The sequence below is a fragment of the Bombina bombina genome, chromosome 5 (assembly GCF_027579735.1).
Source record: "Bombina bombina isolate aBomBom1 chromosome 5, aBomBom1.pri, whole genome shotgun sequence".
NCBI classification, from domain to species: domain Eukaryota; kingdom Metazoa; phylum Chordata; class Amphibia; order Anura; family Bombinatoridae; genus Bombina; species Bombina bombina.
Window position 1 is genome coordinate 261,212,981 of NC_069503.1, and position 15,927 is coordinate 261,228,907.

General features: G+C 38.4%; 1 protein-coding gene across 1 annotated transcript in view; it reads right to left on the reverse strand.

The window, feature by feature from the left end:
* MALRD1 (MAM and LDL receptor class A domain containing 1) overlaps positions 1–15,927 on the reverse strand; it is a 998,487-nt gene that overhangs the window by 817,058 nt on the left and 165,502 nt on the right. Inside the window, exon 9 of the mRNA XM_053715701.1 lies at positions 648–1,069. Coding sequence (XP_053571676.1) covers positions 648–1,069 — 422 coding nt within the window. The remainder of the gene's footprint in view (positions 1–647; positions 1,070–15,927) is intronic.

Below are 15,927 nucleotides of genomic sequence, written 5' to 3' on the forward strand. Positions count from 1 at the left end.
TGCAGTGGACTAGGGGCAGTTTAGGGGTTGACAGTATAGGTACTTGCAATGGGTATGTGGTGGTTTAGATATTTATTAGAGTGGTGTTGTTTACAATCGTGGGGTACTTTGGTTTATGGGAATTAGGATAAGTGGTTAGGCACAGCAGTTCTATGTCAAAGGATCCTTTACTATACATCGCCAATATTGACAGCAATGCTGGGTGTATTATCTATAGCCAGCATCGCCAACCAATGGCATGTATAGTAAACGCCTCTTGCGATTCTTTGGAATATGTCTCCACTTCGATCATCAGGCATATGTTTGAAAAACTATCAAATGCACTGATATGAGAGGTGGTTTTCAACGGTTTAGAAATCAGTTTGAGCCTTCCTAAGTTTAGGTTTTAACAAAGAATACCAAGAGAGCAAAGAAAATTTGATGACAAAACTAGATTGGAAAGTTGTTTAAAATTGCATGTCCTATCTAAATAATGAAAGTATAATTTTAACTTGACTGTCCCTTTAAGTATACATATATGTCATTTGATGTGAGTAGTAGTATTTTATACTTTTGTAGTCACATTATATATATATATATATATATATATATATATATTATAATACTCTATAAGACAGTTGATTCATGACAAACTTTCCATAAAGTACCTGAAATGGTTGAGAACTGTTGAGATACAGTGTTTTCTTAATCCATCTGTTTCCTTTATTCCCAAATGCTTGCCACAATAAATATCCCCTGGTGTTTCTCATACTTCTTTTGTAAATTGCAAATGAATAAACTTGTTTTCCATACATGTGATAATAGAAGCGGAAAATGCATGTTTTATTTTGATTATGAGTTGTAGCTGCTAGTTCTGGACTCAGCAAAACTGCTTGATTTCGGTAATGCTGAGGCTGAGAAGCCTCAATGTAGAGATAATTTCCTTTTATGGTTCCCAAGGTATGATCTTTCATAGGTCCAGTATTAAGTGTCGGAGTGGGCCCTTGAATTCTAGTCCAGTCAAAGTCGTCATCAGAATCTTGCATCCAATTGCAGAGTCCTTCTTCAAAGTTGCATTGTAATTCCGATTCTGAAATTGAATATACACATTTCTACTAATGCAACATAGTTCTTTGGTAAATACAAACATCAATAGAAAGTACCATGTATTGTGTTGATAGAATGTATCAATTGCTTTAACTGTCCATACAGACATTATTTACTACTCCATACAGTGCTATAACAAAATAGAATACAAGGAGAAGCCTGGGACGGATGTTAATGACATAAAAAGATACCACAATAGCAACACACCTGGATTTTTTTTTTTTTGGCCAATGGCAGTTTGCAGTGATGTGTACAAAAGTACAAAAGACAAGAATAGACTGGCAACTATCTCTCAGAGCATAACAATTATGGAATGGTATTTATACAAGTAGTCTTCTTTAATATGATATAGTTTGTGTCTTTAAGGTGATAAGTCAACAAAGACTTTAAGCTACCTCCTCTCTGTGGCAGAAACTACCTTTTTGTGCAGAGAATAGCTCTAAATATCATACAACTCAATTTAATTGTAATATGAGGAATGAATTTGGCATTGTACACATCCTTCTTTTCTCTGAGGACCATCATTAGACCAATTGGCAGGCAACAACTGGCCATCCATACCATAAAGCAGTGTCTTTCTTCTTATGTTCCCTTTGATAATACTTTTCCTAAGGTATATTATCATTCCCACATATTTAGATGACTTTTACTCTTAACATTGTTATACTTTAAATAAAGGGACAGTGTACTGCAAAATTGTTGTCCCCTTAATGTGTTTCCAATGAGTTTTTATACCAGCTGCAAAGTATATGAGAAATTGTTCCTGAATGTTTTCAATAAACCATGCAGCTCTAGTGCATAAGGTCACTGAGAAATTTGTGTTTTCTTGGAGAGTTCCCTTCAGATGAAATTACTCTTTGGGGGACAATACAGAGGGGGGGTAGTTATCAACACGTCTACTTTTCCTGCCTTCGCCGGTTCAATACGCCCGCCTAAGCTCGCCTCACATCGCCGCCGCGGACCTGCAAAATTTCACCTAAGTTATCAAAAAAGCTGTCAAAAAGCCGCGCACCAAGTACGGGGCGATGAGCAGCGGACTGTGAGAGTTATCACTCATCCGATCTCGCTGCTCTTCGGCTTTTTTACAGCTTTTTTGCTAGCCTGTCACTAAGCACCCACACTAAACTACACTGTTCTACCCCCTATACCGGCGACCCCGGACCCCCCCGCAACTAAATAAAGTTATTAACCCCTAAACCGCCGCTCCTAGACCCCGCCGCAACTCTTATAAATGTATTAATCCCTAAACCGCCGATCCCGGACACCGCCGCCACCTACATTATACCTAGTAACCCCTATCCTGCCCCCCTATACCGCCGCCCTCTATAATAAAGTTATTAACCCCTATCCTGCTGATCCCGGACCTCGCCGCAAATAAATAAATAATTTAACCCCTAAACCGCCGCTCCCGGACCCCGCCGCAACCTATATTAAACTTATTAACCCCTATCCTGCCCCCCTACACCGTCGCCACCTATAATAAATTTATTAACCCCTATCCTGCCCCCCCTACACCGCCGCCACTGTAATAAAATTATTAACCCCTAAACCTAAGTCTAACACTAACCCTAACACCCCCCTAACTTAAATATTAATTAAATACATCTAAATAATATTTCTATTATTAACTAAGTTAATCCTATTTAAAACTAAATACTTACCTATAAAATAAACTCTAATATAGCTACAATATAAATAATAATTATATTGTAGCTATCTTAGGATTTATTTTTATTTTACAGGCAACTTTCCATTTATTTTAACTAGGTACAATAGCTATTAAATAGTTAATAACTATTTAATAGCTACCTAGTTAAAATAAAGAGAAATTTACCTGTAAAATAAATCCTAACCTAAGTTACAATTACACCTAACACTACACTTTACTTTAATAAATTATTCCTATTTAAAACTAAATACTTACCTGTAAAATAAACCCTAAGATAGCTACAATGTAATTAATAATTACATTGTAGCTATTTTAGGATTTGTATTTATTTTACAGGTAACTTTGTATTTATTTTAGCTAGTTAGAATAGTTATTAAATAGTTATTAACTATTTAATAGCTACCTAGCTAAAAGAAATACAAAATTACCTGTAAAATAAATCCTAACCTAAGTTACAATTAAACCTAACACTACACTATCATTAAATTAATTAAATAAATTAACTACAAATAACTACAATTAAATACAATTACATAAACTAACTAAAGTACAAAAAATAAAAAAAGCTAAGTTACAAAAAATAAAAAAAATAAGTTACAAACATTTAAAAAATATTACAACAATTTTAAGCTACTTACACCTAATCTAAGCCCCCTAATAAAATAACAAAGCCCCCCAAAATAAAAAAATTCCCTACCCTATTCTAAATTTAAAAAGTTCAAAGCTCTTTTACCTTACCAGCCCTTAAAAGGGCCTTTTGCGGGGCATGCCCCAAAGAAAACTGCTCTTTTGCCTGTAAAAGAAAAATACAACCCCCCCCAACATTAAAACCCACCACCCACATGCCCCTAATCTAACCCAAACCCCCCTTAAATAAACCTAACACTATCCCCCTGAAGATCATCCTACCTTGAGTTGTCTTCAGCCAGCCAACCCACCGATGGAACCGAAGAGGAGATCCGGAGCGGCAGAAGTGATCCTCCAAGGGGCGCTGAAGAAGTCTTCCATCCGATGAAGTCATCATCCAGGCGGCGCTGAAGAAGTCTTCCATACGGGCGATGTCATCTTCCAAACGGCGCTGAAGAAGTCTTCCATCCAGGCGATGTCATCTTCCAAGCGAGGTCTTCAATCTTCTTCTTCAGGATCCATTTTCATTCCGCCGACGCGGAACATCCTTCTTCCCCGACGGACTACCGATGAATGAAGGCTCCTTTAGGGACGTCATCCAAGATGGCGTCCCTTCAATTCTGATTGGCTGATAGAATTCTATCAGCCAATTGGAATTAAGGTAGGAAAAATCTGATTGGCTGATTGAATCAGCCAATCAGATTGAGCTCGCATTCTATTGGCTGATCGGAACAGCCAATAGAATGCAAGCTCAATCTGATTGGCTGATTGGATCAGCCAATCGGATTGAACTTCAATCTGATTGGCTGATTCAATCAGCCAATCAGATTTTTCCTACCTTAATTCCGATTGGCTGATAGAATTCTATCAGCCAATCGGAATTGAAGGGACGCCATCTTGGATGACGTCCCTTAAAGGAGCCTTCATTCATCGGTAGTCCGTCGGGGAAGAAGGATGTTCCACGTCGGCGGAATGAAAATGGATCCTGAAGAAGAAGATTGAAGACCCCTCTTGGAAGATGACATCGCCCGGATGGAAGACTTCTTCAGCGCCACTTGGAAGATGACATCACCCGGATGGAAGACTTCTTCAGCGCCGCCTGGATGATGACTTCATCGGATGGAAGACTTCTTCAGCGCCCCTTGGAGGATCACTTCTGCCGCTCCGGATCTCCTCTTCGGTTCCATCGGTGGGTCGGCTGGCTGAAGACAACTCAAGGTAGGATGATCTTCAGGGGGGTAGTGTTAGGTTTATTTAAGGGGGGTTTGGGTTAGATTAGGGGTATGTGGGTGGTGGGTTTTAATGTTGGGGGGGTTGTATTTTTCTTTTACAGGCAAAAGAGCTTAATTCTTTGGGGTATGCCCCGCAAAAGGCCCTTTTAAGGGCTGGTAAGGTAAAGAGCTTTGAACTTTTTTAATTTAGAATAGGGTAGGGCATTTTTTTATTTTGGGGGGCTTTGTTATTTTATTAGGGGGCTTAGATTAGGTGTAAGTAGCTTAAAATTGTTGTAATATTTTTTAAATGTTTGTAACTTATTTTTTTATTTTTTGTAACTTAGCTTTTTTATTTTTTGTACTTTAGTTAGTTTATGTAATTGTATTTAATTGTAGTTATTTGTAGTTAATTTATTTAATTAATTTAATGATAGTGTAGTGTTAGGTTTAATTGTAACTTAGGTTAGGATTTATTTTACAGGTAATTTTGTATTTCTTTTAGCTAGGTAGTTATTAAATAGTTAATAACTATTTAATAACTATTCTAACTAGCTAAAATAAATACAAAGTTACCTGTAAAATAAATATAAACCCTAAAATAGCTAAAATGTAATTATTAATTACATTGTAGCTATCTTAGGGTTTATTTTACAGGTAAGTATTTAGTTTTAAATAGGAATCATTTATTAAAGTATAGTGTAGTGTTAGGTGTAATTGTAACTTAGGTTAGTTTTTATTTTACAGGTAAATTTCTCTTTATTTTAGCTAGGTAGCTATTAAATAGTTAATAACTATTTAATAGCTATTGTACCTAGTTAAAATAAATTGAAAGTTACCTGTAAAATAAAAATAAATCCTAAAATAGCTACAATATAATTATTATTTATATTTTAGCTATATTAGGGTTTATTTTAAAGGTAAGTATTTAGTTTTAAATAGGATTAATTTAGTTAATAATAGAAATATTATTTAGGTGTATTTAATTAATATTTAAGTTAGGGGGGTGTTAGGGTTAGTCTTAGACTTAGGTTTAGGGGTTAATAATTTTATTACAGTGGCGGCGGTGTAGGGGGGGCAGGATAGGGGTTAATACATTTATTATAGGTGGCGACGGTGTAGGGGGGGCAGGATAGGGGTTAATAAGTTTAATATAGGTTGCGGCGGGGTCTGGGAGCGGCGGTTTAGGAGTTAAATTATTTATTTGCGGAGAGGTCCGGGATCGGCAGGATAGGGGTTAATAACTTTATTATAGAGGGCGGCGGTATAGGGGGGGCAGGATAGGGGTTAATAGGTATAATGTAGGTGGCGGCGGGGTCAGGGAGCGGCGGTTTAGGGGTTAATACATATATTATAGTTGCGGCGGGGTCTAGGAGCGGCGGTTTAGGGGTTAACATGTTTATTATAGTGGCGGTGGGCTCCGGGAGCGGCGGTTTAGGGGATAATACATTTATTTAGTTGCGGCGGTGTAGGGGGGGCAGATTAGGGGGTGTTTAGACTCGGGGTATATGTTAGGGTGTTAGGTGTAGACAGCTCCCATAGGAATCAATGGGATGTCTGGCAGCAGCGAAAATGAACTTTCGCTATGGTCAGACTCCCATTGATTCCTATGGGATCCGCCGGGTACGCTGGGCCGGAAAAGTGCCGAGCGTACCTGCTAGTTTTTTGATAACTAGCAAAAGTAGTCAGATTGTGCCACACTTGTGTGCGGAACATCTGGAGTGACGTAAGAATCGATCTGTGTCGGACTGAGTCCGGCTGATCGAAACTTACGTCCCAAAATTCTACTTTTGCCGGTCTGTAGCCTTTGATAACTAAGGCGAATCAGCCTCGCCACAAATACGCTGCGGAATTCCAGCGTATTTGAGGTTGACAACTTGATAACTACCCCCCAGAGTCTCATAAACTCTCATGTTTTCCAGCAAACAAAACCATAGAATCAAGATAAGCGCAAAATGTATATAAAGAAAACTGATTTAAAGTTCCTTCAGAACTGAGGAAAAACTACCATTGGTTCAGCAGGGCCCTAGTGTGCATAGGCATGTGCCTATGTGGTCATTATCTGTGTATAGATACTCATCAGCATTATACTGTGCAGCATAGTCATCAGTGTATATATACTCACATCATTGCACAGTGCAGTGTGTTTACTTTTAGTATATATATATTATATCATTATACAGCACAGCATATTCGTATATAGAGTAGTGTATAGTGCTTTGGGTATAGTGTATAGAAATATATCATGTTAAAGCACAGTCAGTGTATAAATACTCAGTATCATTATAAAGTGCAGCATTCTCATTATCAGTGTGTAATGTATATACCTATATATGGCTTAACAGAAAAAGGGTTGTTGCAGTATTGGTCCCACAGAGAATGTTCCTTTAGAAGTTTGTCATACTTTTTAATGGACCAACAAAATCAAGTTTTTTTATTTTATAAGCTTTCAATACTGCACATTTCTCTTCTTCAGATGTAGATAAAAGCTTTGTGAAAAAGGAGGCTTATATATCTTGTACATTTAGGGCCAGATTACAAACATTTGTGCACGAGTGATATTGGGTTTTCACGTTTGTTTGCGTACAGGTATTACAAGTTAAAAGTTAACACGATCACTTGAGCGCAATTCAAGTTAACGCTCGTCAGATCAGCACATCCTCAGAGCTCTGGTTAACTGTTTTGCAAAACAAAAAAGTCTCACAAAACACATCAAAAATATATTACAAAGCACAGTTACATTCATAATTACACCATCTGATAAAAATTATTTTTAAAAAAAAAATCAACAAAAAAATTATAAGGGCTCAAAGATATGCGGTTTCAGGTGATAGAAAAAAAAAAGCAGTCAAAGGGCTTAACCATTGAGATACATACATATACATGTGTCTATATACAATATGTGTACATATGTATTTATGTGTGTATTTACAGACATATATACACATATAAATACGTGTGTACACATACATAGACATTTATATAAGTGCATTGGAACCCTTTGCAATTAAGTAGATGAAAATATGTTAAAGGATATTTATGCAATATTCATTTTTAAAAAAGTGTTATACTGGGTATTTACTGCAAATATTTCACAATCCAGTGTTCTGCACATAGCCGAATATGTTCTATGTATTTAACAGATATTCCTATATATAACTGTAAACATCTATACCTATACCTATATATATATATATATATATATATATATATATATATATAGGTATAGATATATATTGCGTAAAAACTGATTATATATATGTAGAAATATGTATTTATTGAATTAATAGAACTTATTCTGTTATGTGATGAACATTGGAATGTGAAATATTCATACTTTCATGTCGGGTTTGCGCTTAAGTAGGGTTAGTTTTTTTCTCCATTTTTTTTGCTCTGTTGACCTCTATGGGAGAAGAGGTTATTGCAATATTATAAGTTTGGCTTTTTGCACACGTCGGGTAAGTGCGAGAGCGCAAACTTTTTTATTTTAACTCATAGTACCAACAAGTTTTTTTCTAGCGCAATTAGCACTCTAGTGAAAGCGCTAAATAGCGCTCCACTCATAATCTGACCATTAATGATTTTTTAAAAAATTAAAAAATTAAAAGGAATAATCTAGATAATTGTATTAACAGAATGTCAGTTCTTATCAATAGATTCCCACGAAGGCAGGGATGTAAGTGTAAAAACAGCAGACTGGATGCCTAAGATATTTTATAGTTTCACAACTCGCCAGAGTGTGTCATAAATAGGGATGAGCGAAGGTGTTTATATTCAAATTCGAATGTTAGAACAAATGTTATTGTAGAAAAACAAAATTTATGCTTAGCTGATAAATTTCTTTCTTTCCAGATATGGTGAGTCTACGGCTTGAGTAATTACTGTTGGGAAAATCACTCCTGGCCTGCAGGAGGAGGATAAGAGCACCACAGTTAAACTGCAAAGTATCAATCCCTTACCCACAACCACAGTCATTCTACCGAAGGGAAATGGAGAAAAAGGAGTAACACAAGGTGTAGAGGTGCCTGAGGTTATAGAAAAAAGAGAAAGACTGTCTTAAAATAAAGGGACTCACCATATCCAGAAATAAATTAATTTATCAGTTAAGCATACATTTTGCTTTTTATCAGGTAAGCATACATTTTGTTTTTCTTTCTATATATATATTGTGAGTCTACGGCTTGAGTAATTACTGTTGGAAACCAATACCCAAGCTAGAGGACACGGCTAAATAGGGAGGGACAAGATAGGCAGTCCTAAACAGAAGGCTAGACCGTTTGAAGAACCTTTCTCCTAAAAGAAGCCTCAGCCGAGGCAAAAGTATCAAATTTGTAAAATTTTGAAAAAGTATGTAGAGAAGACCAAGTTGCAGCCTTGCAAATTTGTTCCACAGAAGCTTCATTTTTGAAAGCCCAAGAAGAGGAAACCAAACAAATTATACTTCATAACCAAAAAGAAAGAGTAGTAGCAGTAGCTTTCTGACTTTTACGTTTTCTAGAGAAACAGACACAGAGGGCAGAGGATTGGCGAAAATCCTTAGTCACCTGTAAGTAGAATTTAAGAGCACAGACAACATCCAAATTGTGTAACAAACGTTCTTTGAAAAAGGATTAGGAAGGAAACCTAAGTTAGTACGAAGAACCACCTTATCAGCATGAAATATAAGATAAGTGGAATCACACTGCAGAGCTTAGAGTTTTGAGACTCTTCAAGCAGAAGAGATAGCAACATGAAACAAAACCTTCCAAGATAACAACTTAATGTCTATGGAATGCAATGGCTCAAACGGAGCCAGCTGTAAAACTTTAAGAACAAGGTTAAGGCTCCAAGTCGGAGCAACAAACTTAAAGACAGGCCTGATTTTGACCAAAGCCTGACAAAAAGATTGCACATCTGACACCTCTACCAAACGTTTATGCTGTAAAACTGATAAAGCAGAAGTCTGACCCTTCAGGGTACTGACTGACAATCCCTTCTCCAGGCCTTTATGAAGAATAGATGAAATTCTAGGAATTTAAATTCTACTCCAAGAGTAGCCCTTGGATTCACATCAATAAAGATATTTATGCCCTATCTTATGGTAAATCTTTCTAGTAACAGGCTTGCAAGCCTGAATCATGGTCTCAATGACTGACACGCTTAGACAGAATTAAGCGTTCAATCTCCAAGCATTCAGCTTCAGAGAAACGAGATTTGGATGAAGGAAGGGACCCTGAATCAGAAGGTCCTTCCTCAGAGCTAGTCTCCAAGGTGGGAGAGATGACATCTCCACTAGATCTGCAAACCAGATCCTGCAAGGCCATGCAGGGGCTATTAGATTGACTGATGCCCTCTCCTGTTTGATACAAGCAATGACTCATGGAAGGAGAGCAAATGGAAGAAACAGGTATGCCAACATTGAAAACCCAAGCAACAGCCAGAGCATCTATCAGAACAGCCTGCAGATCTCTTGACCTTGAACCGTACCTTGGAAGCTTGGCGTTCTGACGGGACACCATCAGATCTAACTCCGGCACCCCCCATTTGAGGACTAAGCTAGAAAACACCTCCGGATGGTGTTCCCACTCCACAGGATGAAAAGTCTGTCTGCTCCCAGTTGTCTACTCCTGGAATGTGGATGGCAGATAAACATCAATTGTGGGTCTCTGCCCACTGAAGAATCCAAGTAACCTCCTTTATGGCTAAGGAACTCCAAGTTCCTCTCTGGTGATTGATATAAGCCACAGAGGTTATGTTGTCTGACTGGAACCTAATAAACTGGGCTGAGGAAAACTGAGGCCAAGCCAATATGTTGATGGGAAGAGCAGACTCCTCCCAAGTCCAATCAGCCACCAGCAGGGAGGTGTCAATCAACCCGATCGTACTTGATTGGGTTGAATTGTGGCGATGTCTGTCCGCCTGCTCAGAGCAGGCGGACAGGGTTATGGAGCAGCGGTCTTTAGACCGCTGCTTCATAACTGCTGTTTCTGGCGAGTCTGCAGGCTTGCCAGAAACACTGACCCTCAAGTTCCATTCAGAGCTTGATAGATAGGCCCCTTAGTGTGTTCAGCAAGTATTTTATGATGTCCATGGAAGCCACCATCAGACCGATTACCTCCATACATTGAGATACTGGAGGATAAGCAGTAGTGTGAAGAGAGAGGCAAGAGGAAATGATTTTGTTTTTCCTGACCTCTGTCAGACAAATCTATTATGGTCCCTAATAACACTACTCTTAGCAGGGGAAAGGGAGCTTTTTTCCAGATTCACATTCGAGGAACGAAGAAAAGACAACAATATCTCTGTGTGAGATTTTGCTTGTTGAAAAGATGGCGCCTGAACCAATATGTCATCCAGGTAGGGTGATACAGCAATTCCACAAGAACCGATCACTGCCAAAAGAGCCCCCAGAACCTTTTAAAAAAATCTGGGAGCCGTGGCTAGACCAAATCGAAGGGCCACAAACTGGAAATGTTTGTCCAGAAAGGCAAATCCTGTGAATAGGAACATGAAAATATGCATCCTTTAGGTCTATGGTTGTCATGAACTGACCCTCTTGTACTAAAGGAAGAATGGAGCGTATAGGCTCCATCTTGGAGGATGGAACTTTGAGAAACTTGTTTAGACACTTCAAGTCTAGAATAGGACGGAAAGTTCCCTCTTTTTTGGGAACCACAAAGAGGTTGGAGTAGAACCCGAGACCCTGTTCCTGCACTGGAACTGGAACTATCACTCCCAGGGAGGAACGATGTTGTATACATTTCAAGAACACCTCTCTCTTTATCTGGTCTGTAGATAATCTTGAGAGAGGAATCTGCCTCTGGGAGAAAAATCCTTGAATCCCAATTTGTAACCCTGGGATACTATGTCCACTGTCCAGGGATCTGGGACATCTCGTATCCAGGCTTGAGAGAACTGAGAAAGTCTGCCCCCCACCTGATCTGATCCTGGATGGGGGCAAACTCTCCATGCTGATTTGGAATCAGCTGCAGGTTTCTTTGATTGTTTCACCCTTGTTCCAAGACTGATTGGGTTTCCAAGAAGACTTGGATTGTTAATGCTTGGAAGAAGGGGAAGGCTTTCCACTGAAGTTAAGGAATAGAATTACTCTAATATCCTTAAGGCCTATTCCTCTAATCTTGAGGTAGAAAACACCCTTTTTCACCCGTAATATTAGAGATAATTTCTGCCAAACCGGGTCCAAACAAGGTTTTGCCCTTGTAAGGAATCACCAGAAGCTTGACTTTAGAGGAAACATCTGCAGACCAGGATTTCAACCATTACCCCCTGTGGGATAGGACAGCTAAACTAGAAGTTTTAGCTCCTAGTCTAACAACCTGTAAAATGGCATCTGCAATAAAGGAGTTGGCCAACTTAAGAGCTTTAATCCTATCCTGAATTTCAGCCAAGGAAGTCTCTTTGAAGAGAATCAGACAAGGCGTAGAACCAAAATGAGGCTGCACTAGTCACGGTGGCAATACACACCGCAGGTTGCCATTGGAGACCTTGATGAACATAAATCTTTTTCAAATAAGCCCCCAGCTTCTTGTCCATCGGATCCTTAAAAGAGCAGCTATCCTCAATTGGAATAGTGGTTCTCTTAGCCAGAGTGGAAATGGCCCCTTCAACTTTGGGTACAGTATACCAAGGGTCTTTATTGGAGACCTCTACAAGAAACATTTTCTTAAAAATGGGAGAAGGGGAAAAAGACACCCCTGGTTTCTCCCATTCCTGTGAGATAATCTCCCTAGCACGGTCCGGCACAGGAAAAACCTCTGAAGTGGAAGGTTCATCAAAGAAACTATCAAGTTTACTAGATTTCTTAGGAGGGACAACAACAGGGGTATCGGAGTCATCTAAAGTAGTTAAAACCTCCTTTAACAATACACAAAGGTGTTCAAGCTTAAATCTGAAGGATACCACCTCAGTCTCAGTACGAATCTGTACGAATCTGAGATATCACCCTCAGAAAGTCCTGATGTATCTTCCTCATCAGACTTATGAGAAAGGGCAACTTGGGAAGCAGAACTGAGGACAGGCACCTTACTTTCTGAATTTCTAGATTTCCTCTTGCATTTTCCCTGTAATCTGGGAATGGCAGCTAATGCTGCAGATACCACTGAAGATACCTGGGCAGCAATTTCTGCTTTTAAATAAACTCCACTAGGAGTTATAGAGGAACCACAGGGCACTGCATATGACACCATTGAGGCTTGGGACGTAGCAGGAGAAAGCTGTGGTATTATTTTAACAGCATCATACTGATAGACATTAGGCTCAAAAATGTTACCTTTATTTTGCAAGGTTTTCTTGACACATGAAGAACAAAATTGCATAGGAGCTGCAATTTGTGCATCTAAACATAATAAGCATGAATTCATGAGAGCAGGCTCGTTCACTATATCAGACATGTTGTGAAACAGTAAATAAACTTGTATAGATACATTTCAAAGATTTTAATATTCAATATATTTAAATTTTATCCCAAATTAGAATTGATCCCCAGCTAAAATTATGTGAGAAAAGTTAAGAAAAAAACATTTAATAAACATCAGATAAACTTCTAAAATACCCCTCAGGCAATGCCACACCTTAATTACTGAGGTGCCTTACCGCTACCAATTAAGACTGGATCACCAAAAAATGGAGAAAAACAACTTTTTCCTCAGAAACGTTATGACGTAAAGCCATGTGACCGCAACTGCCAAGCTCTGCAACACAGAGAGGCCCTAAAAATAGCTTCCTGGTACACTGAGTACCAGAAATAACCGTTTTTTCAAACCGAACAGTTTAAAATGTTGCATTGTTTTATTTTAAAGCAATGGGGAAATTAATAAGCTGCTGAAATAGAAAAGTCAGCCTTACTTTCAGTTTAAACTTGAATTGTTTTATCAAGTAAATACCATTACCCCCTGTGGGATAGGACAGCTAAACTAGAAGTTTTAGCTCCTAGTCTAACAACCTGTAAAATGGCATCTGCAATAAAGGAGTTGGCCAACTTAAGAGCTTTAATCCTATCCTGAATTTCAGCCAAGGAAGTCTCTTTGAAGAGAATCAGACAAGGCGTAGAACCAAAATGAGGCTGCACTAGTCACGGTGGCAATACACACCGCAGGTTGCCATTGGAGACCTTGATGAACATAAATCTTTTTCAAATAAGCCCCCAGCTTCTTGTCCATCGGATCCTTAAAAGAGCAGCTATCCTCAATTGGAATAGTGGTTCTCTTAGCCAGAGTGGAAATGGCCCCTTCAACTTTGGGTACAGTATACCAAGGGTCTTTATTGGAGACCTCTACAAGAAACATTTTCTTAAAAATGGGAGACGGGGAAAAAGACACCCCTGGTTTCTCCCATTCCTGTGAGATAATCTCCCTAGCACGGTCCGGCACAGGAAAAACCTCTGAAGTGGAAGGTTCATCAAAGAAACTATCAAGTTTACTAGATTTCTTAGGAGGGACAACAACAGGGGTATCGGAGTCATCTAAAGTAGTTAAAACCTCCTTTAACAATACACAAAGGTGTTCAAGCTTAAATCTGAAGGATACCACCTCAGTCTCAGAAAAAGGAATTATACTGTACGAATCTGAGATATCAACCTCAGAAAGTCCTGATGTATCTTCCTCATCAGACTTATGAGAAAGGGCAAATTGGGAAGCAGAACTGAGGACAGGCACCTTACTTTCTGAATTTCTAGATTTCCTCTTGCATTTTCCCTGTAATCTGGGAATGGCAGCTAATGCTGCAGATACCACTGAAGATACCTGGGCAGCAATTTCTGCTTTTAAATAAACTCCACTAGGAGTTATAGAGGAACCACAGGGCACTGCATATGACACCATTGAGGCTTGGGACGTAGCAGGAGAAAGCTGTGGTATTATTTTAACAGCATCATACTGATAGACATTAGGCTCAAAAATGTTACCTTTATTTTGCAAGGTTTTCTTGACACATGAAGAACAAAATTGCATAGGAGCTGCAATTTGTGCATCTAAACATAATAAGCATGAATTCATGAGAGCAGGCTCGTTCACTATATCAGACATGTTGTGAAACAGTAAATAAACTTGTATAGATACATTTCAAAGATTTTAATATTCAATATATTTAAATTTTATCCCAAATTAGAATTGATCCCCAGCTAAAATTATGTGAGAAAAGTTAAGAAAAAAACATTTAATAAACATCAGATAAACTTCTAAAATACCCCTCAGGCAATGCCACACCTTAATTACTGAGGTGCCTTACCGCTACCAATTAAGACTGGATCACCAAAAAATGGAGAAAAACAACTTTTTCCTCAGAAACGTTATGACGTAAAGCCATGTGACCGCAACTGCCAAACTCTGCAACACAGAGAGGCCCTAAAAATAGCTTCCTGGTACACTGAGTACCAGAAATAACCGTTTTTTCAAACCGAACAGTTTAAAATGTTGCATTGTTTTATTTTAAAGCAATGGGGAAATTAATAAGCTGCTGAAATAGAAAAGTCAGCCTTACTTTCAGTTTAAACTTGAATTGTTTTATCAAGTAAATATGTGTCAGAAAATAAAGCCTAATAAAAACATTGTACCCTTTCTTTTTAAAAGAGTTTAAATGTTAGTCTCACACATGCTACAGTGCCTGCTTCATGCCCCAGTGTAACCCATACAATAGGATTATCTATGTCCCAATAAAAAAACAGTGTCTTTTAATTTGTTAAGTGCATGTTCTTTCCAACTAGAAGAAAAAGCACTTACCTGCTCTGCTGTATGTAGACAGTTACAAGGTATGAGAAGACACAGTTCTTCACAGAGACCTTTGAAAAAGAAATAAAAGAGTAGCCGACTCTGGCTTTCTAAACTAGGGCAGCAATTGTTAGGAAAACGCAGTAAGTACCTCTTTACAAATTCTCAACTGCTTGAAAGCCAACACTACCCGACTGCAAGGAATAACGTGGAATACGGCTATACCCCAAAACTTGCTTGTAGATTAAATCAAAATTTTCCTTCAGACACCTAAACTTCACCTCCTCCATGCACCGAAGGCAAAGAGAATGACTGGTGGGTTGTGGGTAAGGGAGTGATACTTAGCAGTTTAACTGTGGTGCTCTTTGCCTCCTCCTGCTGGCCAGGAGTGATATTCTCAACAGTAATTACTCAAGCCGTAGACTCACCATATCTTAGGAAAGAAATTCAATTTACATAATCAAATGTTTAGTAAGAACAAATATTCTTAAAAAATCTATAATGGAATGCTAGTTATGGTTTTCGAATGTCACTTTCAAATTTGAATGTTTATAATTAGATCAAATGTCCACAGTGGAAATGTTTAAATGTGACATTTGATTTAACAAATACTGTTCAGAAGTTCAATAGT